Raw genomic sequence first — 21,602 nt, forward strand, 5'->3', positions numbered from 1 at the left:
TATTACCTGCAGTAATTCAACAGGAGAGCTGTGTCTACTTTTGGATTTTGTACCAGTGTTCTTATCAGTTCCTTCTTCCTTATCGCTGGTTGTCTAAATACAGTCTCAAAAGAAATCTACAGATAAATAAACATTTTATCTCCTTCTCAAAGAAGTCTTTTAGACAATATCAAGACTAATTCCTTATATAGTTAACCTTTTCTTTAGTTTCAATCCAGAGATTTTCAGAGAAGGAAAAAGCAGTGCATTTGCTTACTATGCCCTGCACCAAATAATACTTAAGCACTTAAAAGTTCTATTATAGCACCCTCAATTATTGCATTTCTCTTTCTGAGGTTTATTTAATCAGACAAGCGGAATTAAAAATTAAAAACAAACCAAAACCTCAGCTTTCCTTACATTTGAATGGGAAATCTGTCTAAAAAATCACAGTACATCTCAGAATATACTGACATTTAATCAGTTAAAAAAACCCTAAAGTAAACAAATAATAATTTTTTTAAAATCAAACTTACACCAAATTTACCAAGTTTGATTCCCCATTCTGCATCAGTAACCAATTCTTGGAATTTCCTTTTTTCTTCTGCTTCACCGCATTGGTTAGCAAGCTGTGCTCCAACCAGAGCTACTGCCTAAAAGGAATGAGAAGGGAAGTAAATACAATTATGATAAATAATCTGAAAATTGGGAATCTTAAAAATCCTCAGAGGAACTTAAACAATTCATAGATGATCATACAACTGTGTAAAATGAAAACAAACCTCATAGAAGGTAGTATCAGGATTACCCCACCTCCTGAACTGGCAGTTCAAAGTTACTTTAAAACTGAGTTTCTTTTTCAAAAAAGATTTTGTTAGTATTGTACTAGTGAAACTAATACAAAACATATTTTTTAGACATCATCTTTTCTCCAAATTTATGTCACTCTCCCTCCCCATTTCTTTGTTATACTTTATTTCCCAGCTTCCTTTATATTTTAATAGACCTATTTATTTATTCATTCCATTCTCCACAACTGCTGCCAGAGAACAATTTCTCCAATATATAATGTAGGTATAAATTATAATGGACCTGAAATAAACAATTTCAAGCTTCGGAGTAAGTCAGGATGAGGTAACCCAATGCTTGGACTTCGATCATGCTGACTGTTCACGGCAACTGCCCGTGCACGGTCTTACACTGTGGTAGAGACAGGTAGTTTCTCTCTCGGTGGCACCCTAAGTGAGGAACTTGTTCAAACAGCTATACCCTTAATAGTGGCAAATAATTGCATTTCCATACGATATTGCTAATGTGCCTTTTCTAAAGAAGCTCTTTAACGTTCTCTATTTGCTGAATAAATATATTGCCTTGTGAATTTACCAAAACTTTTCTGTAATTTTGCCATGTATTGTTTATGACATTCCACAGCTTATTGAACATATCTTTCTTGGGCAAAACTGTGCAATATCCCAATGCCAGGTTCTGATCTATGAGACGACAGTTGAACACCTGTATTTTAGCAGGGGGAGAAAAAAAAAAAAAGGAAAAAAGTTATAAACTTTAGGAATTTATTAGGACTTTATTTTACTAGGTCTCTCTGCATAAAGTATAACACATAAAAAGTACTCTGTAATCTACAGGTGTATTGGGCCTTTAAATTAGAGGGGGGGGAAAAAGAATAAAAATTAATTTCAAATTTTAGAACTTAAAATCTAAATGTACTGAAGCCAGTCTAAAAGTAACTTCCCTTGGTCTAAACTGCCTTATAAGATGATATATTGCAGGTTTTGCAGATAGCTTTTTTTTTTTTAAACACTCTCCTCAACCAGAAGTCATCAACAAATCTAAAATGAAACCAGGATTGAAAATGAGATAGAGAATACCTACAGATCATAAAGGCCATTATTTAATTTAGGAGTCCTTAAAGGATCTCACAAAAATGAAGCTCCCACTGTACATAACCTTTCAGGCAGAGCAACTAATGTACAATCAAAGAGCCATAGTCCGTAAGAGGCTCAAATATGCCAGGGCTACACATGGCTGCCAGCAAGGTGGTGTCTGTTCAGAAACACATGCTCCAGCTGTGGCAGGAAGGAAGGCAGCTGGGACTGCAGAGATACTGAGACATGAGGCTGTGGAACCCAATCCCTTCCCACCACTGCAATGCTGTCACTACTCCCCTTCACCTTCTCTATGGTTTTCCAAGGTGCATGATTTTTCCAGAATGTGTGGGTTTTGTAGCATTTGGCCACACGACAATTTCAGAATGGGCTTTTGCAATAGGAAGGTTAGCCCTTTTCTTGATAGGGCAGAAGAAAAGGGCTTGCTCTTACCCTTTTCAGAGCATTCTTACCTTGTGTAGTAAGGTCAGGATAGCGGTCATGATTACTGAAGTACACTTCTGTTTCATAGCAATGAGAAAGCTTTTGGTTTCAGCTAGCATATTGCCATCATGTAGCTATTACAAACAAAGACAGCACACAGTTAAAAATAAATTCTGAGCCTTCAACTTCTCTTGTCATTTATAGCATAATAGGAGGTACTACAGTAATTGTATTTTCAGATTTAATTAAAGTCTCACAGAGATCTCTTCTAGATGGAAAAAGGATTTGTTTCCAAGTGCTTTTGAAATGCAGAGTGTTTCTTGAATATTCTGCTTGCAACTTTTCCCATACTAACCGATGATAAAACAACGTAAAAGAACATAATAAGCCATTATTAACATTCATTTTATTCCTGGCCTCCCTGCAGAGACTGGAAGTTTAGTTCTGAACATACTTTTCAAAGAGAAATAGAGAACCATGAAAAACAGGGAAGAAACTACCAGCTCCTTTCACAAAATGACTCAACATCTGATCAAGTGGTAGTAATTTTTAAAAGGTCATGGTGATAGCCTCTCCCATACCTATCAAATTTTTATATAACTACTCTAAACTTGCTAATAGTTGACATACTTCTAAAGATTTACTCTCAGTAAAATTCAGCATCACCCTTGCCATACCTTTTCACTAAGGGACAAATCCATGTTATTTGAGATACCATGCTGAAGGCAGGATCCAAATGAACAGACTATTAGCCGCAAAGCTAACTCGCACTGACTGCACTCCATGAGGTTCTGTAGCACTGCACAGATGGGGGTTCTAGCTGGCAGCAGCAGGTTCTGTCCTGTGATATATTTCCAAAACAAATAAGCCCAGAAAATAATTAGTATACTTATATTTATATTAAGTGTATTGTTCTTGGAATTAATATCAGAGCAGTTTCTCTTTTTCTTCATTAAATTTATGACATAGTATCAGCCTTAGTTTCCTCTGCAACCATAAATTTTGAGGGGCTTTAATTTAATACAGACTCCCATTTTAGTTCAAAAACCAGAAGTTGGTCATCTTCTTGTAAAGGCTCTAATGGATCCCAGCTCATAGTGGTAGAACTTATGTACTGAAGTACAGGCTTTGACATTCCCAAAAATCATACGGCTGAATGGTAGTAATTCCCATCCAAAGTAGTGTCTTCTGTGTTGAACCAAGCTATCCCCCTAGAATATGGCTTTAAGTGGAACATATAGGCACCTATTTAAAAAACTATGAGTTAGTCATGCTTATGTAGGTTTAATTTAAACCTCACATTTTCTAGTGGTCTGGTTTATTCTTTTAGCGTGGTGAATATGCCATCATGATACCTTTAATAAATGCGCAGTTTGCCAGGCTCGTAGAGTCCAAAGGATACAGCTTGTTCTCTGAAAGACAGACAATACACATCAGCAGTGTGCCAAGATCTCAGCAACACCATGAAGCCTGGATATACCTTAAAATACTACACTTGAGGCACAGTACATAAAATAAAGACACATGAACTCCAAGAGCCAGGACTGCTATTTTTTACTGTGCCGAAACATAAGTTATTTTATAGGAGGAAATACCTTTTCAAAAGCACAAAGGAATACAAACCAGAAGTTTTCAGTAACTACTTTGTGTCTAAATCCCTTTGTCTTGATGAGACAGTCAACATAAACACTTAATCTGTGAAGGTAATAAATCTATTCAAATCAATCAAATAAGTATATCTGTTATAGGTAGATTTAGCACTGTGCAACAGTGCTTGCAATTATATGCCTTTTAATACACCAATGACACATTAGGAAAGAAAGCATTTACATCAAGAAGTATTAGAAACAAATCTAAAATATTCAGTGCTTCTTTTAGAGAGCTGAAAGTGTCTTTTTTCAGCACCCACAACATTGTAGACTTCTGTTTATAACACTTGAAATTTTAAAAAAATTGTGTGTATCTTCAATGGTATAATACAAGGACAATGATTTTAGAATAATCTGAAATTAATCTTGATAAAATCCTGTCTCCATTAGTGACTACCAGAAGATGCTTAGAGAAGAGAAGAACAGGGCAAGTTTATAATAACACTTCTCCAGAGCATTCTCCATGTCTTCAAGTATTTGTCATTCAGATTCTTCCTGAACTGGAACAAAAAACAAGGTCATCTTTATATTCTATACCCCCCCAACAGATATTTCTTCCATGAATTTGTCTAATTGAGATTTCTAAGGTGACAATTTTCACACACATCCTGAATTATTCCTATTCCTAGACAAAAATCAGTATGAAATACAGATTGTAGATTGACTTAATGTTCAGGAAAGCAAGCTTACCACAAACAGGCAGAAGAGAAGAAATAGTTTCATATGCAACTGGAAGAGCTATCTGTGGATCAAGAACTATCCCATCTTCCTTAAAGAAGTCATCATAAGTCCACTCTTCATAAGGATCTTTATCTCCTCCAAAAGATGTTGTCTAAATAAGAACATTGTCAAAAGTACACACAATAAAAAGAACAGCTAAGAAGTCTACTAACAAAGCGTTGCAAGAGAGTCCAGTTTTTGAATACAGGAATAGAATATGATCTTCTATTTGAAAATGGATTCTACTATACTACTTTTTGTTAAATGGCCAGCAGCATTAAACATGTTTCCTACTTAGAGTGGCCACGTTTCTCTTTAATGTTGCAGTTATTTAGTTGTACAGCCAAAATGTATTTTTAATTAATTTAATGGAGGCTTTCATGAACATTCTTGGCCAAATATTATAAGCAAACATTTTTCAAATGGATTATTTTTTAGAAAAATAACATTTGGTGCATAAATATGCTTGCCTAGCCACTTTGATCTATTTCACTCAAACTGTAAAAGCCCATTCATTTCAAGTAGCTTAAAGCCCTGCTTGACCAGAACAACAAAAAAAAGATGCTATTCAAGAACTTGATCCATCCTAAAGTTTTACAAATCTGTTGGGAATGCCTACACAAAATACATGCATTAGAAATCAAACCCTCCCTGCCATTTTTTACCTATTTTAATTTTAAAAAAAGCTTTTTTAAAGTCAGCTCTCTAGCAGTCCTGGCAGCAGCTATTCAATAAAATCACTGCTATTTTCAGTCACATTAGATTTCAGTATAATAAATCCTGCTAAGTGGAGAATGCTACCTGTGCTTGCGCCACAGCTGCACTGCTTTTAGTACTCAAATCAGTTTACTCTTTACACTGAAGTACACATATTCAGGGAAATTTTTATTTGTAGACCTGTGTGGGGTTTTTTTTGTTGTTGTTGTTTGCTTTTTAAGCAAGCTGATTAAATATTGTTGGAGATACGGGAGAAAAAAAGAAGTATGTACAGTGAACACTATTCAGTCAACTAAGACATTACATATGTTAAAAAAATATATTTAAGTTAGCAGAAAATACCTTTGCTGTAAATCCATAGTTTTCTATTTGGCACTGTCTGTAAATTTCCTTGGCAGCCAAAGTATATTTACATAGTTCCAGAGAATCTAGTAGTAAATCTGTAAAAATATTAAGATCATTATCATTCTATGAATGGAAGGTTCATATGTTCTACTAAAAGGAAACAATTTTTTGCAGCACCTATTTTTACAGGGGCATATATAGCAATTCACTTTGTTTTCATGTTTATTAAACATTGTTTGGAAAGTTGGATTCCCAACATGAACACAAACAAATTGTAATAGTAATTACCTGGACTACATACTGTAGCTGCTTGGCAAGCCATTTCATAGATCACTGCTGGAAGATTCATATCATTAGGAGTGATCATTGGGACATCAGCTCCCAACATATGACAAAGTCTTTGACATGTTGAAAACAGCAGCTTCCCCGTTTCTTCATTACAGTGATTTTCATAAAACTCCCTATTAAAAAAAAGGAAGTTAAAAATAAAAAATATAGTCCTTAGGGATTTTACTTAAGGCCACATTCTGTTCTAATTATTTAATTCCCTTTTTCTTATTTCACCTATATAACTCACCACAACTAAAACTTCTGTGACTGAAATGGAAAAATATAATGGACCTTACCTTAGAGAGACATACTTAAGCACACAGAACTCATTAAGAATATGAGACATATTTAACATTTTCATCTGATCTCTTTTGGGGGGAGGTGGTAAATTCTTTATTTAAATAATTCAAATTTGTTTAAAGAGTTTAAATTATCTGCCAACCTAAGCATCAGGAGAGAAGAAACCAGCTAGAAACCATGACATGGTATGTACAGTCAGCGTACAATAGTTTTCTTCTATCTGTGTAAGCCCAGAAGCTCTCATAATGGTTATTTGCTATTGTGCCTTACTTATCTCTCATTGTAAAACATAGGGAATCTTTTTACTTAGTAATCATGTTAGGGCAAAAGTCAACGGCAATTTTCAGAGACTACAACTTAACTCTACACTCGATATTGTAAACAAGCAATTTAAGCACATTGCTTAAACACTCATTTTTAAGAAAAAAAACCCCAAATCCCAACACCCAAAACCAAACAAAAAAAACCTTTTCCTTTGCTCTACATCTACTTACTACTGCAAAGTATCGGAAATAGTACAGAAAAACCCATTAAAAGTTATCATCTTGAAAACCTCTGCAGTTTTACCTGCATATTTTTACAGCATCTTCAACTTTTCCAGCATCTAGTGCTCGCAAGGCCAGTTTTTCTCCCAGTTCTTGCTCTGACCTTTGCAGGAGCCAAGCCAGTCTATACAACCTTGATTCAGTAGAACAGTTCTTGGTTTTACCATCTTCTAAATTACAATTCATCATTTGCATTTTCTTAGACTTTGACAGACATCTGACAGTTTCATAAGCTTTTATGTGCTTCTCAAGAAGCCTCGATGTCAGTGAAGGATTCCTAAATTCTTCAACTGAAAGAAAGATGTCAAAATCTTCCTGTAACAAAAACATAACATTATATATTTGTATTCATGTAACTCCCTCTAAAAACACTGGGGTTTTTTTGTTTGTCAAAAAGTTCTTATTTCTTCTTTCATTCTTAGAGGAATACTTTCAGTACAACATTGACTTTACTAGTTTCTACCAATAACTGATTTATGTAATAAATTAGAGAATTTTGCTAGGCAGTGAGTAAGAAAAATAAAAAACCCTGAAGGATACTGTGTGCTCAAATGCTGTATTAAATAATTTAAGTTTAAAAATTATAATAAGATCTTAATAAAATATTAGAGTACTCTATCATGAAATCTTTGAAGCGTTAGAACTTCGGACTTTTGGGAGAGTATCTAATTTTTTGGTTTAAATGGACAACTGAGTTCTAGTAATTAGGAACTTTCCCAGGCACTGTTTAAATTGCTAGATTAGCCTTAGAATCTCTTTGAAGTCAATAATAAAAACAACCTTTGCATGTAAGCTGTAAATACAATTAATTTTTAATATCATCCATGTTATAAGAACAACTGGAATAACTACAGTAAAACAAAAGCTGTTTGAAATTATAAAGATACCTACCTGCAGGGTAGCAAGTGTTTCAAACATTTTTAGGTTTGCTTCACATTCATCTTTCTTCAGAGGATTGTCTGTTGGAGGAGAAAAACAACTACTTCCTGACTCCACTTACAAACAAAATGTAAAGTTTTTAAGCTATAGCTTACCTTTTTGAATGCTGAACAGGAATTTAAGGATTTCCACGAGTGTCTTAGTCATAAACATTTGTGTTTTGTGCTGCAGGAAAAAAGAGAATGTTTCGTTTGGTCAAAATGTTGCCAGCAACGGACCATGACCCTTAAGGCTTCCACTCTATTAAGATAGCATGCAATGCTCTACAAATGACTTAAGCAGCTCTTACCAAGTCTAAGATACAACCAGTTGAAAAGCAAGGGAACAGAAAGTCATTGTAAATATGTATCCTTTTTAGAAATAGCAAAAATTTTATAGTTATCATATGTATGTACTCCAGACAGTCCGTTAGCTCTCACAGGAGTTTTGACAGTACCCACCCTTCTCCCTTTGTTCTTCCTTCCCTTGCCTGGAATAACTCCCTAAAACAACTGTTAGGAAAAATTATCTTCTGCAGTTGCAAGACAGTAATGTGTACTGTCAACTGTGAAACTTCAACCCACTTTGGTGCGTGGCAAAGCCACACCTACAGTTTTAAAATAGATGTTTTCCAAGCAACTCAAGAAAGAACTGGCAAATATGTAGGACTAGAGGTATAGTAATGCAGCAGGACTTATAAATTATTAATTGAATTTAGATAGCCATGCCACTGTGTGGAGATGCCTTTAAAAATAACACAAAATAATTGTATGGCATACAGGATCAGAATAAACTCAAGATGGAAGAGGCTTCAAGAGATTACCTAGTCTAACCTCTTGCTCGAAGCAGGACCAGTTCATCATCCCTTTTTACTGGAAGACACAGTTTTACATTTACATCCCCTATCTTTTTTAAGCATCTGGGTAAGAATAGTATTTAGAATAATTTGTGCAAACACTTTACGATGTGAAATGACTTGGTACCTCTTCAGAATTCTCAGCTTTATTCTGTAATAGCAGTGTTCCCCATACAGTCAATCTCTCTGCAACTTTCTCAGCTTCAGTAAGACTCAGAGATTTTAACAAAGTCAGAGATTCCTCTCCCTGAAAGGGGAAAAAGAAAAAAAGTAAACCAGAAATAATCAAAAGAAGAGGACATTTGCTTTTGGAAAAGTTAAGTTATATATACTTCCTTGCTTTGGTACAATGGTTGCTTGATGGCTAATTGAGTAAAATTAATCTTCTGCTGATGAACTTTAAATCTCTTTATAAAATACATTTACTATGACATGACTTCCTTAAACTCCCTGAATAGTTTTTACAAAATCACAGAATCACAGAATCACTAGGTTGGAAAGGACCTTCAAGATCATCAAGTCCAACCATTAATCCAGCGCCACCATGTTCCCTAAACCATGTCCTGCAGTGCCACATCCACACGTTTTTTGAACACTTCCAGAGATGGCGACTCCACCACCTCCCTGGGCAGCCTGTTCCAATGCCTGACCACCCTCTCAGTGAAGAAATTTTTCCTAATATCCAATCTAAACCTCCCCTGGCGCAACTTGAGGCCATTTCCTCTTGTCCTATCGCTGGTTACTTGGGAGAAGAGGCCAACACCCTCGTCACCACACCCCCCTTTCAGGTAGTTGTAGAGAGCGATAAGGTCTCCTCTCAGCCTCCTCTTCCACAGACTAAACAACCCCAGTTCCCTCAGCCACTCCTCATAAGACTTGTGCTCCAGCCCCCTCACCAGCTTTGTTGCCCCTCTCTGGACATGCTCCAGCACCTCAACATCCTTCTTGTAGTTAGGGGCCCAAAACTGAACACAATCTATGAGGCTTTCAGTAAAATCTATGTGCTTATTCACTAAGGGTTATAATAGACAAATTAAAATGCAGTTTTGCTCGTTGGCAATTATGCAACATTTTTAAAACAGTATGATTATCAAGAATACCATGTGCAAATAAGGCGTAACAAATGTTAACATGAGGAACAATATTTGCGGGGGAGTTCATTTCATTCTTTCAATCAAAAAGCCTCCTTTTCTTCAGGTTGAAGAGGTCCCAGTAACATAACCAGGGACAACCACAGAGGATAAAGGTAATCACACCTACTATAATGTAGCAAGCAAAGTTAAAATGTTTCTAGTTAGGTCATCAATGTCATTTAAAGATAACTTCAGGTGTTTTTGCTAAACTGGGATTTGAAGTTAACTTGGAAGAAAACTTCATCCTAATAGATAAACGTTCAAGACCCTGTATCACAAGACAAACATTCAGGTGCTCCCACTGCTAAAGGGCAGGTCTGTAGTCACGTGGGGTATCGTGCATTAGAAGAAAGCATTTCTCAGAAGAAAGAGTCTTCTATTTCTTTTTGTTAGCAAGAAAGCAACTTGCCTAAAAACAACTCTAGCAAAAACAGTGAGTGAAAATATGTAGAGACTTCAATTCCAAACTTGTCTTGTGTATTGTGGGTCATAATTTTTATTCTTTTTTATGGTGTTTAAAACTCTGACAAAAGTCTCATTTTCAATGCTAAGTATAGGCAGTTGTGTGTACAATTAATAGAACCATAATTAAAAAAATTATATGTAAACAGTGTATAAGATTTCAGAAAGTAGTAGAGCTTGCTCCTGTTTTGAAAATAGGCCTCAGTGTCTTTAAATTCTGAGATCAACTGACATGAAGTATTTTAGTACCCTTTCTTTGTTAATCAGGTCTATCATCCTCAGAAGGTAGACTTCCACAGCGGGCAACATATATGCTGCTACAATTTTCAAAGCATCCTCCAAAGAAGTAGGTGTATCTTGTTTAAGAATGTATTTCACTAGCCTCTGTAAGAAAACAGATACGGACTTTAGTTTGTTAATGTATAGGATAACAAAGGGAGTAATTTATACACACTACTTCTGCATTTGTAATTGTACAGCTTGTACCAAGCAAAGTTACCTAGAAGTTTAAAACCTCTATCTAGAGAAAGCTTTACTAAAGCATAACTGGGAGAAGATTGGGCTTAGGGAAGAGAACTATCCTGGGAACTCTCAAAATTCAGGGGACTCATCTGGCTCCACAGGATGAGATGGAACTTTTCCAGAAATACTCATGGTTTTAGCCTAATAAAGGGGAGGTGCTAAAAATACACACACACACACACACACATATATATATGTGTAAAAAAAAAAAAAAAAAAAAAATCACCAAGTATTGTTCACTGTGACCTTAGGAGAAATTGGATCTGAAATCCTGAGAGGACTTAGCCTTCCATTTTGTTAGTTTCCTCTTTTTTTCCCGCCTCCCATACAGAAAGCACTATATTATCAATGCTGTGCTAATTAGGTCAGGCTAAGCTAATCGGCTAATTCTTAAAAAATGAGTGGGCTTTCAAGAAAAAAATGTGTCCCAACAGGACAAGAAAAATAAAATGGGTATTGATAACAAGTGGAAGCTACTGGTTGCTACGATTTTTTGAAAGTCTGGCTTCTAATACCCCATGAACATACACGCAGGTAAGTGCAGGGTTTTTTGTTTAACAGAAATAAGAGTAATGCTGATCACTTACCATTATCATCTGCTTGTCCTTTAAAAGATTAGTATCTCTTATCCCATAAGCTCGCAAAAGCTTCTTCATCTCCATCAGTCGGTAACTTTCCTGCAGTAACTTTACTCTATGGACAAATTAGACTATTATTGATTTATTTGCTGCGTATAGCTATGTGATTTAATCATTATCCTACATCAGATACACAGTATTTCTCCCTCTGGCCAAAACAGAATTCTAATTGAAAGTACATACAAAACTGAGGTGTAGACTGTGAATGTTGTCTTACTTGACATGATTCATTTCCAAATGCTGTTTTACCAGCTGCTCCACTGCTGCACTCCACGGTACCATAGCACCATGCATTATCTGTAGAACTGCATCAAATTTCAGCTATGAAAGGAACATAAAGAGCTTACTTTTCAGAACAAGTTTCAAGGTAATCTCTTGAAGTATTGTTCACATGTGACTGAATCATTTAGGTACGCGTTTTATTTCCTGGCCCAATCTCCACTTGCATAAAAGGCATTCAGTATCATAATATGATGTGTTAAGTTAGATTAGAAAATGCTTATAGTAATTTACGACACTTGTAGACCTTGAGTTTCATACATATTGAAGTTGGTGAGTTTTCCATCAAAATCACTATTAAATTCTCAAAGAACATCACATGGAAGATTACTAAGATAGAATAAAAAGACAGCATACAATTTGTTCTTCCTCATACTGCTCATATAAGTAAAAATGTACTCATATGCTTATGTAAAAATTACGTGTTTCATTCTGAACTGATGTGTTAGAGCCACTTGATACTTACATCTGTATCAGAGATACAGCCAATGACAGCTATTGCCTTTACCTCCCACGCAGTTTCAAATACTGAAGTAGACCGTGTACGACAACGTTCTAGCAAATCCTGTATATTTAGATAAAGAATATTAGGATATTCTAATTCAGAAGCTAGGAATATCTTATAATAAAAACAAAAAGTTTTTTTGACATTAAGGGACTGATTTGGCTATCTTGCCTTGTATCTGTTAATGCCTTATTACTGAAATAGTAACTGTCAAGGAGTTCATGAACTCCCTTCCTTTCAGGAGTAAGCTAGTCTGAAAGCTGGTCCTAAAATTCAAGTGTAAATAAAAATGGTCATCAGATTTGTTTTCTGCTTATTCATGTTTAAATAGCTTTCTTCAAAAGGAAGAAAATATGGATACCTTTATATACTGTAGAAGCAGGTCATCCTTTTGTAGATTATGTTCACACAGGTAGGGTTTTATAAACTTCTCCAAAATGGATGGGACAAGCTCTGGTGCCAGAATTTTATCAAACATGCGAAACACAATAGTTGTTGCATTTTCCTTGGGCAGCAAGCAGAACAGTGCCATGTTAGAACATCACACATGTTAGTACATAATCCTTTACATCTCTAATAAATAATTCAACATCCAGTGTCCATTGAAATCAATAGAATGATTTCAAGAACTAGCATCCCTCCTCAGCTCAAACAAAAGCTTTCTTTTACAAAGTCCCTTATTGTTCAGTTGTACATTAATTTCTCTGTTGCTAGTGCTCGCTCCACAATATACAATCTGTAACGAACTGCGAATCATGGAGTTTAAGCCATACCTTCTCATAGCATCTTATCACATTATATATTTATACCCACAGTTGAAACAAAATTTATAACAAACACAACATATCAAATAGCCTTAGCAACTTCTGAACACAAGATTAACCACCCAATCCATCAGGATTCCTCTTTCGTCTGACTTTAAATTGCACGCTACAGGATTTTTCTTTTTCTCAGAACAATCCACTACTCAAAAGCACTTTTTGAAATGTCTGCAGAATTACCTTTTCAAAATCACAGAGTGCCAGCCTGCAGTTGTATTTTCTGTACAGATTTATCAGTTCTTGTAAATCATTGACCAGCTTCTTTAACCTACGTGCCTCTTCACAGTCACCGCATCTCTGAAACAGTGTTTAGAAGTGAAACTTTAGAAGACTTGCTACAATCTTCAAGACCATTAAAGAAAAATTATTCTCCATATCTCTGATATAAGACAAGTTGTCTTACAATGCAGCATGGAAGATTCTGATAAAATATTAAGAAAAGATTCTTTCTAAAGATAAAGACAGCAATGCACTAGTAGAGCCTGCACAGGGAAGAGGGATGAGCATTTCATTCACTGAAAGTCTTAAGGACAGGTAAGACAAATGGCTGGGAACAATGTAGCTACAGTTGACATTTTCTTTGGAGTCAGAACCCTATTTTTTCATGTGATTTTCCAAGAAACCTCTCAGACAATTTTTGATGCCTTGCAGTCTTGAAGTTCTTATGAATATACATGCTGAACTGTTATCTTTATATAGCATACAACCAAGAAAATCAAGTACATGTTGAAAGTGGAACTTAAGAGGTAAACTTTTCTTCTTTCCATTATGCACTTCAAACGCAGGATTCAGAAGTTTAAGACAGCAGATCTAACTAACATAGAATGTCAATGTTTCCAGTTTTCAAAATGCACAGCTGGTTAGCTTTGAGTTTTATCTCTCTCCACTTTCACACTACCACTCTCATAGACGCTAGTATACCTAGGATATTTAACATACATAATTTATTTGTGTTTGCACAAATTCAGTATTCATAACATTACAGCTAGCTGATTTTTAATACCTGTTTTCTCCAGGCCATAACACATAGTTGAATGCAATTAATGTCCAAAAATTCTGACAGAGATGAGACTTGTTTCTAATTTAAGTTCATAAGGAGTATCTTTACTAAAATGTCAGTGTAGTGAAGTACCAGGCTTATTTGTGAACTACAGAATATTCAACAATATTATTCATATTTAGACTTTTTTTAAAAATCTTTAAACCTAAGAAGATCAGAACTCCCTTCCTTTCATGGAATTAAGTCAATCTTCACCAAAACAATAGTGACCTAATTATCATCCATTCCAACTCTAGCACAGAGCATATGTTCTGAAGTCTCTTAGTAGCAAATCCTTATATTTGCTACATTTCTTACCAAAGGAGTCCACCAGCCGAAAGTTGTCAGTCCCATTTCACCTTGATTTTTACTTGTAAAAAAAACCTCTGCCATTTGGAGTCCATTTTCTGGCCAATTTGCCTGTCCAAAATAATTGATATTAGCAAATTATATTATACATCTAGAAATACAAGACATGCAAAGTTTCTGCAGTATAACTTACCTTATCAGTTAATTCAAGGTTTCGAGCACCTTGTTCCAGCCACTTTGCTAATATTTTCTGGGAAAAAAAAAAACCAAAAAACAGTTATAAGTAGAGTTATGCTAAGTAAAATGGGACATTAGAAATTGGTTTTAAAAGAAATCATTTAAAATATAAACTGTAGGGAAATGAATTCCTTTAAAAAGACAGAGGAACAAGGTTCTGACATTCAAAAATTAAAGTCTGTAGGTCTGACTATCTTAGCCTGAGAAAATTACATGTTACATTTATTAAGTCAGTCTTACCTGTCCCTTTGGCACAACTCTTCTTAAGAAAGGGATCACAACATTTTTAAGCCACAAACATAGTTCCTTCAAAGGAACGGCAAAATGGATGGCATTAAGCAAGTTCTCCAGCATTTTCTCATCAAAGCTGCTTTCAAAATCTGCCTAAAATATTAAAGCAGAACAATTACAGATATATGGAGTATATATTTATCTGATACTTTGTAAAACTGTTTCACTAATAGGAAGAAGCAATAGATTTCACAAAGAGAAAATTTAGAAAGAATATAGCCCTGTTTAGAGAAACTAGAACTTTGTCTCGTTAAACAACACCTAATTGAAGCTATTTCTCTGCAAATTACAGTGGCAGGATCATATCCTATTACTTTAGGACTTGCTCTGTAGTTCTGTCATTAAGAAAACAACAGACATGGACCTGAAAGTCCTGCACTAAAGAATATAATAGACCATAGCCACTATTATGAATGTGTCATTCAGAGTAAGGAGTCTATGTGATTATTTTAAAAATATTTTAAGGTAGCCAGCAAATGTCCACTTAAAAATTCTGAGAGCTGTGCTTGCAAGAAAGTGAATGGAAGATTATAACCACCACAGAATAAATCAAAGAATTGTCATCCCTCAGGCATAGAAATATGTGTTCTGACATCAGAAATACCAGTTTATTCTTAAATCAATAAGAAGTTCAGCCTTTTAAGGAGCTAGGTGAACAGGTAATCATTGTGATAATAGATGAGATTCTGCCATAGACCTTTGCTTCTTTGAAGAGCTGTTCCATAACTGCATTGGTCTGATTCTGTTAAATAAGGCTGCAAATTTTAAGAGACTTTACATCTGCCATAAATCTCAGAGATGTCTACGCCATCTCACCTGATGCCTAAGCCAGAGGTACTGTGCACAAGATAAATTTCCTTCTTCTAACTGAAAAAGGATATTCTTGAAAATGTCTTCGTTATTCAAGAATTCTGTCCAAGCAATACCACTAGAAGCAAGAGGAGGAAAAGAAACTCTGTTATTGTTATATGTCAATATTAAAGAAGTTGGGGAGCCTCAAACCTTTTCCAGCTAATACTATATGCTATAAGAGACAACATAGAATGTGTGTGCATAAAATCATCCCCCTCCTATATATGTTAAATAAATAAAGAAAAAAATCTATACAAGATAGTGCATGTGCAACATATATAATATGTTTGCAACATATAGGATGATTCAACCTCTCTGCATTCTCCCTTCTCCACAGTAGAGAATGGGAAACTTCAGGAAGAGAAGGCAGGATTTAAAGTTTAATGAACTCAAACAAAATAAAAATAATCTTAATTTCAGTGGCACATACTTAACCATTACAATTAAATTTACTTGAAATCTTAACGAACAAACAGAAACAAACCTGAATTTCTCTAGTCCAAAAGCTCCATAGAAAGTTGTAAGCCTTGCCTGAGCTCTCAATACCTGAATGCAGACAAGAGATATAAGGTCAATAGCTGGCTTACCAAACAGTGATAGTATGTAGTTAGAATAACCATCACAGAATAATGGAAGAAAATAAAGACTTTTCAAGAATTTCAGTTAATTACATGTGTAAGTTTGTTTAATAGAGCATTAATCTAAAACTTCAACTGTGTAAACACTTTACACTGATTCTCCTTGAAGGCGGATGAGGCCTGTCCAGTATGCAATAGGACTAAATAAGAAACAAAATTAAAGTACTTAAGAAAGCTTCTTCCTTCAATATCTAGAGCATCTAAAAATTAATCTTTCTATGACTGAAGGAATGGCTTATTTCTGAAACCTGTTATTACTGTGGTTCTCTTTCATACTATAAAATATAACCTTGTTTAGACTTTTAAAAAGTTCAACAGTAGTGCAGTTTTTAAAACTCTATGTCGTACTTGTTTATCATATGGTATTGTGGGGCCAAGAAGTTTGTCCTTACCTCAGTTATGGATACTGGAGCCCCATCAGATGGTGGAGCAATGGTTCTATCGTCTTTCTTCAAGATCTGAAACAAATACATGAAATGGTTTGGCTGACAACTCAGTACATGCAGAACATGCCAGACAGTATTATGAATTTAATAAAGACACAAGCAAAAACTTAGTATCTCTGTAAACTGGAGTCTTTATTTTACAATGGTAGACTCTGATTGGATTTCTACATGTATGCAGGATCAGTCAGATAATATGTATCTGATTCTGTATGATAAGGCAGAAAAGACTAAAATAATGAAAACAAGAAAGGTGACATATTTTGAGTTTTTAGTCTTGAAATTAATATTTAAAAGGTATGTAAAAAGACTACTACTCAAAACTAAAACGTGCCTTCTGATGAGAAAAGAAAACTGTGAGCTCTTTTTTGCCCTTAAGCAATAGCAAGAACGAGGTTGAAAGAAGCCTTGCTGCTTCTTCACGTTTGGTAACATACCATTTATAATGCATTTACTTTTTGAAAGACTGTAACTGTTTGGAAGATGTCCCCCCTCTGAAGTTGTACAGAAGCGTGTAATAGGAATGGACAAGTATAAGCAATTCAAACAAATAAAACCCCTTACTCTGACTTTAGCGTAGTTCAACATTTCTTGAGTGGTTTCATATAGTGGCCATGGAGCATTTATGCAATAATCCACAACAAATTGGCTATCCTGTTTGCATAAGGAAACAACTGAAATTAATTCCAAGCTCCTTTACAATTTGAATTACCTTATTAGAGAAAGAGGGTAGAAATAAAAACATACCTGAATTTTTTGCAAGTTTTCTTTGGCTTCGTTCACAAGATCCAGCCAGTTTTCATGACCATAACTCCCAACAGAAGCTGAAGCTAGTTTCTCTAAAATAGTGTTTGCTTTCACTTTGTATACAAGCTATTTAAAAAAAAAAAAGTGTCGTTTTCAGTTTGATGCAATTAAGTTTTAAGCAGACAGTCTTCAACAACTGAAAACTTTATACTTCGCTCACAATATTTTTGAGATAAAGTGTGTCCACATACATTGAATGATTTCATTACAGAAATGGATTACCAATTAGTCTCTAACAATTGTGGTATCTTTTTATCTCACCAGCTAAGCCTGTTTTTTTTTATTTTAAAAATCAAAACAAAAAAGCAGAGAGAACATTCAAATGGCATCATTTGAATAAATCAGTTAATGAAGCCAGACTATGTGTTACTAATTTTTTTTTTTTTTTTAGCAACACTGTTTCCTACTACTTAAAGGGACAAATGTCCCTTCTCCTGATCCAGTAGCACTTATTTTGATCAGAAGATGTACTTCTTCACCACTTCTCATTGCAAGGTTTGATACTTATTATAAATAAAACCATTGTTCACCACGTAGTCATCTAATTTTGAATCAGCTTTCAAGTATAGCGAGTTGCTTTGTAAAGTAACATTCCGCTACATTTGTAATATTTTTAATACTTTCTGTTGGACTATAGGGCAAGAACATTAATCATAAGTTCAGTTATACTAATTAATCTCCAAATGTATTTATCAAGAGTGGACAACTTACCTCAACATCTAGTCCAAACTGAATAGCAAAATTCTCTGCTTCAGTGAATTTGTGTTTGTGAAGTAAGCGACTTAGTCTAGGGGTGAAATAAAGTGTACTACTTCAATATAAGTGCCAAACCACAGATTTAAAAAAAAAAAGAAAAAAAATAGTGTTTCATGGAAACTAGTACCTATTTTCTGGCAAGGCTTCAGTTAAACTTCTCATCACAACGATAGAAACTGGGCCTTCAGAGGGTCTGAGGATGAGAGGGAACTATGTGAGTTTATCAACTGTGAAACAACTATATGTAGAAGTAATCTGCCATTTTTATATAATAACAATCTAGTAAGAAACAAAACACTATCTTACATCTCATGTTTTTCATGAATTCCTTCCAAGAAGTATATTGTATCCTGTAGAATGCAATAACAGAAATAACTAGGTGGAAAGGGAAGTCAGTCATAAGAAAGCACAACTATAATGCATTAAGTGTTTCCTAATCTAGAAACAAACTACTACTGCTTTTCTCTCAGATAAGTTTGTTGTTTTTAAAAAATTTTATTATAATGATATTTTAAATGCTATTATAATTATTTTAAATTACATTTTAAACATGATATTATAATATTTAAATTATGTTATTCCAGCCATCTAAAATTTCTGAGGGCCTTAACTGAATAGACTGAAACCACTCTGCTTCCCCAGTTTGATCACCATGAGTACACCCTCCACATGAGTGAATCATCTTCTCAAAATTACACACTTTCATTTTGTCCAAGCCATAACAGGTTGCACTGTATCCATCTTCACATCCTTTGGAACCTGATCTCTGTGCCACATTCCACAGAGGCAATATATGCCTTGGCATTTCCCACCTTGACTATCATCTCAGATCAAAGAAAAGGGATCTATTAGCCACTATTTTCTCCGCTATGTAGTTGCATATATAATCTTTTCTTTCAATTGCTTCATACAAGTTAAGCAATTTCATCAGCTTTGTATTTTATTGCATATCAGATCCAGAGCTTACTACATTCACTTTCATGATTCCCCAAGAAGAGCCACCGCTTAGACTTCCGACTTGGTACCCTCTCACACAACCCACTCCACCAGTTTTTATAACATTCCTAATTCATAAATTTCTCACCATCTTTTTTGACCTTCTTTCGTTAAAGTCTTTATAAGGAAGCAGTTTGGACAGTAAAATAAGTAGTTCTCTTATCTAAACTTAAATAAATCCCAAATAAGTCCCTACTATTTTTTTATGCTAAGAGAACTGGAAACTTCATACGGCTGCTGTAACGGCAGCAAGAACTGGCAGCAGTATTCAACATTGCAATAGACCTGGGCCTAGAATTCAACTGTTCAGTGTGCTATATATTGTATCTTTTTCTCCATCCTTTGGGGACATTATTTAATCTTTCTTTGTATAGTTCCTGCAGTTTCTAGCACAAATTCATTCTAATCTAACAAGAATAACCCAGTGCTGTCTTTAATAATTATACCTATTGAGACAACTATATTTATTGAAAGAACAGCAACAACAACAAAAATAATCTAAACATACTGTGCCAATCCCACTTTGAACAAGTGAAGAAACAATAGATACTTCCAAAGAATAGAGCAGTTGCATAGTGGGCAACGCAAAAACCATTAGACTTCTCATCTATAAAAAAAAGGGGAAAAGAAACAAACAAGTCAGAATTTTTTCTCCTCATACACTGGTGACAGACTGATGTTTGCAGGAACATTTCTGGATTCTTATGGAGTTAGATGGAAGACACCATTTTATAAGTTTTAATGAAAAAGCAGATCTCCACAATTCAAGAAAGTTTAATGAAGTTTTAGACGTTGCCTCTCTATATAGGCCCATTATATACAATTAGGCTGCATAACAATTGAGGAACAGAACACAGATAAAGAGATTATACCTGTTTGTTATCCAGTATTGTCATGACTATGAGTTTAACATTGGCAAGCCCTTGCCTACAGAACAAGAGAGAGAAAAAAGAAAGCAAAATATACTGTATAAATCTTATCTTAAAAGTGTGAAATATTCTGGTTTCTGAGTTTTAAAAACTTAGTTTTCCATGGAAGCTGGTACATTTTAAAACCCTATAGTGCACCCAAAAATAACAGTGTCTTAGTATGTAGAGGACATATATTTAACCTGACACTTTTAAGCTTTTCAAATGGATCCGATTCTTGCTTTTTTTAAACTGGCATAGAGCAATGGAAAGAGCCAAGACTCTTGTCTTCTAATCTTAATTACCATTAATTCCTTTTGTATTTTAACCAATACACGCACCTTTAGATTTTGGCTTCCCCATCTGCAGAATGAAGACCTTACTATTTGGACTATCTGTCCGAAAGACAGACTAGCTTTTTTATAACATCAAACTTGTAAGCAGTATTATACACCTTATTTTAGATGAGCATTTCCTAAATGATACAGGTTACATGCAAGATTCCTTAGCAGAAACAACAGATAAACCAAGAAAAAGAAGAAAGTGCCAAGGTGTTCTTTTCTACAACACAAGAGCTAAGGATATCTACAGTCCAATTATTTTGTCCTACTGACTAGAAAGATTTCAAAGGTTTCTAAAATTCACTACCACAGAAATTCAAGTGTTTGTGGCACATGTGCTGTAACAACAGCCAACTTTTCACTTTTCAGAATTGGTGCTATAATGCTTTACTTACCGTATGACTGGAGAAGAATCTGACTCTGTACTTAGAAGAAATTCTTCAATATGTATTGAAGGCCAATCCCAAATTAGAGTAAGAGAATAAACATCCCACATGCTTAAAATATTCTAGATTAAAAACAAACAAACAAAAAAAGATATGAAATACATGTTTTCTTCATAGAAGCCATTGCCTGTCTTTTTTTGAGCAGAATATGAACACATTCCATAGCTTAAATGACTAGAAGTAGAATAAAAAAATCCCACAGTAATGTCAAGATCCTCTGTAAATATAAGTAACTTTATTTTATAGAATAAATATAGTTGGTTCAAGAACACTGTAAAACAAAGACTAAACCAAACCATTACACATACCTCTGTATCTAAAACAAACAGCAGATTGTCAAGAACTTGAAGTTTTGCTGCATCTAAAAAATATCCATAGTCACATAAATTTATTATTTTTCTTGAAGAATGTATTGGAAGCAAAAATGTATTAAAATGTACAACCAAGCATTGGAAACCTACAGATGTTTAACTTTATGGCACTTCCTAGGTCT

The 21,602-nt window shown here is 34.7% G+C and overlaps 1 protein-coding gene across 1 annotated transcript in view; it reads right to left on the reverse strand.

Annotated features, from left to right (window-relative positions):
- Positions 1-21,602, reverse strand: part of KNTC1 (kinetochore associated 1) — a gene marked incomplete at both ends in the record, with an annotated part of 40,439 nt that overhangs the window by 14,668 nt on the left and 4,169 nt on the right. The window contains 34 exons of the mRNA XM_082007635.1: positions 7-116; positions 516-632; positions 1,363-1,491; positions 2,336-2,440; positions 2,984-3,147; positions 3,662-3,718; positions 4,646-4,787; positions 5,735-5,832; positions 6,026-6,198; positions 6,935-7,227; positions 7,804-7,871; positions 7,947-8,016; positions 8,814-8,933; positions 10,531-10,665; positions 11,391-11,496; positions 11,659-11,762; positions 12,187-12,285; positions 12,587-12,730; positions 13,227-13,343; positions 14,404-14,505; positions 14,588-14,644; positions 14,872-15,015; positions 15,739-15,850; positions 16,259-16,320; positions 16,805-16,870; positions 17,420-17,509; positions 17,603-17,728; positions 18,374-18,449; positions 18,546-18,611; positions 18,725-18,768; positions 19,923-20,021; positions 20,287-20,341; positions 21,059-21,171; positions 21,418-21,470. Coding sequence (XP_081863761.1) covers positions 7-116; positions 516-632; positions 1,363-1,491; positions 2,336-2,440; positions 2,984-3,147; positions 3,662-3,718; positions 4,646-4,787; positions 5,735-5,832; positions 6,026-6,198; positions 6,935-7,227; positions 7,804-7,871; positions 7,947-8,016; positions 8,814-8,933; positions 10,531-10,665; positions 11,391-11,496; positions 11,659-11,762; positions 12,187-12,285; positions 12,587-12,730; positions 13,227-13,343; positions 14,404-14,505; positions 14,588-14,644; positions 14,872-15,015; positions 15,739-15,850; positions 16,259-16,320; positions 16,805-16,870; positions 17,420-17,509; positions 17,603-17,728; positions 18,374-18,449; positions 18,546-18,611; positions 18,725-18,768; positions 19,923-20,021; positions 20,287-20,341; positions 21,059-21,171; positions 21,418-21,470 — 3,616 coding nt within the window. The remainder of the gene's footprint in view (positions 1-6; positions 117-515; positions 633-1,362; positions 1,492-2,335; positions 2,441-2,983; positions 3,148-3,661; positions 3,719-4,645; positions 4,788-5,734; positions 5,833-6,025; positions 6,199-6,934; positions 7,228-7,803; positions 7,872-7,946; positions 8,017-8,813; positions 8,934-10,530; positions 10,666-11,390; positions 11,497-11,658; positions 11,763-12,186; positions 12,286-12,586; positions 12,731-13,226; positions 13,344-14,403; positions 14,506-14,587; positions 14,645-14,871; positions 15,016-15,738; positions 15,851-16,258; positions 16,321-16,804; positions 16,871-17,419; positions 17,510-17,602; positions 17,729-18,373; positions 18,450-18,545; positions 18,612-18,724; positions 18,769-19,922; positions 20,022-20,286; positions 20,342-21,058; positions 21,172-21,417; positions 21,471-21,602) is intronic.

The sequence above is a fragment of the Phaethon aethereus genome, assembly GCF_964289735.1.
Source record: "Phaethon aethereus genome assembly, chromosome: 17".
NCBI lineage: Eukaryota > Metazoa > Chordata > Aves > Phaethontiformes > Phaethontidae > Phaethon > Phaethon aethereus.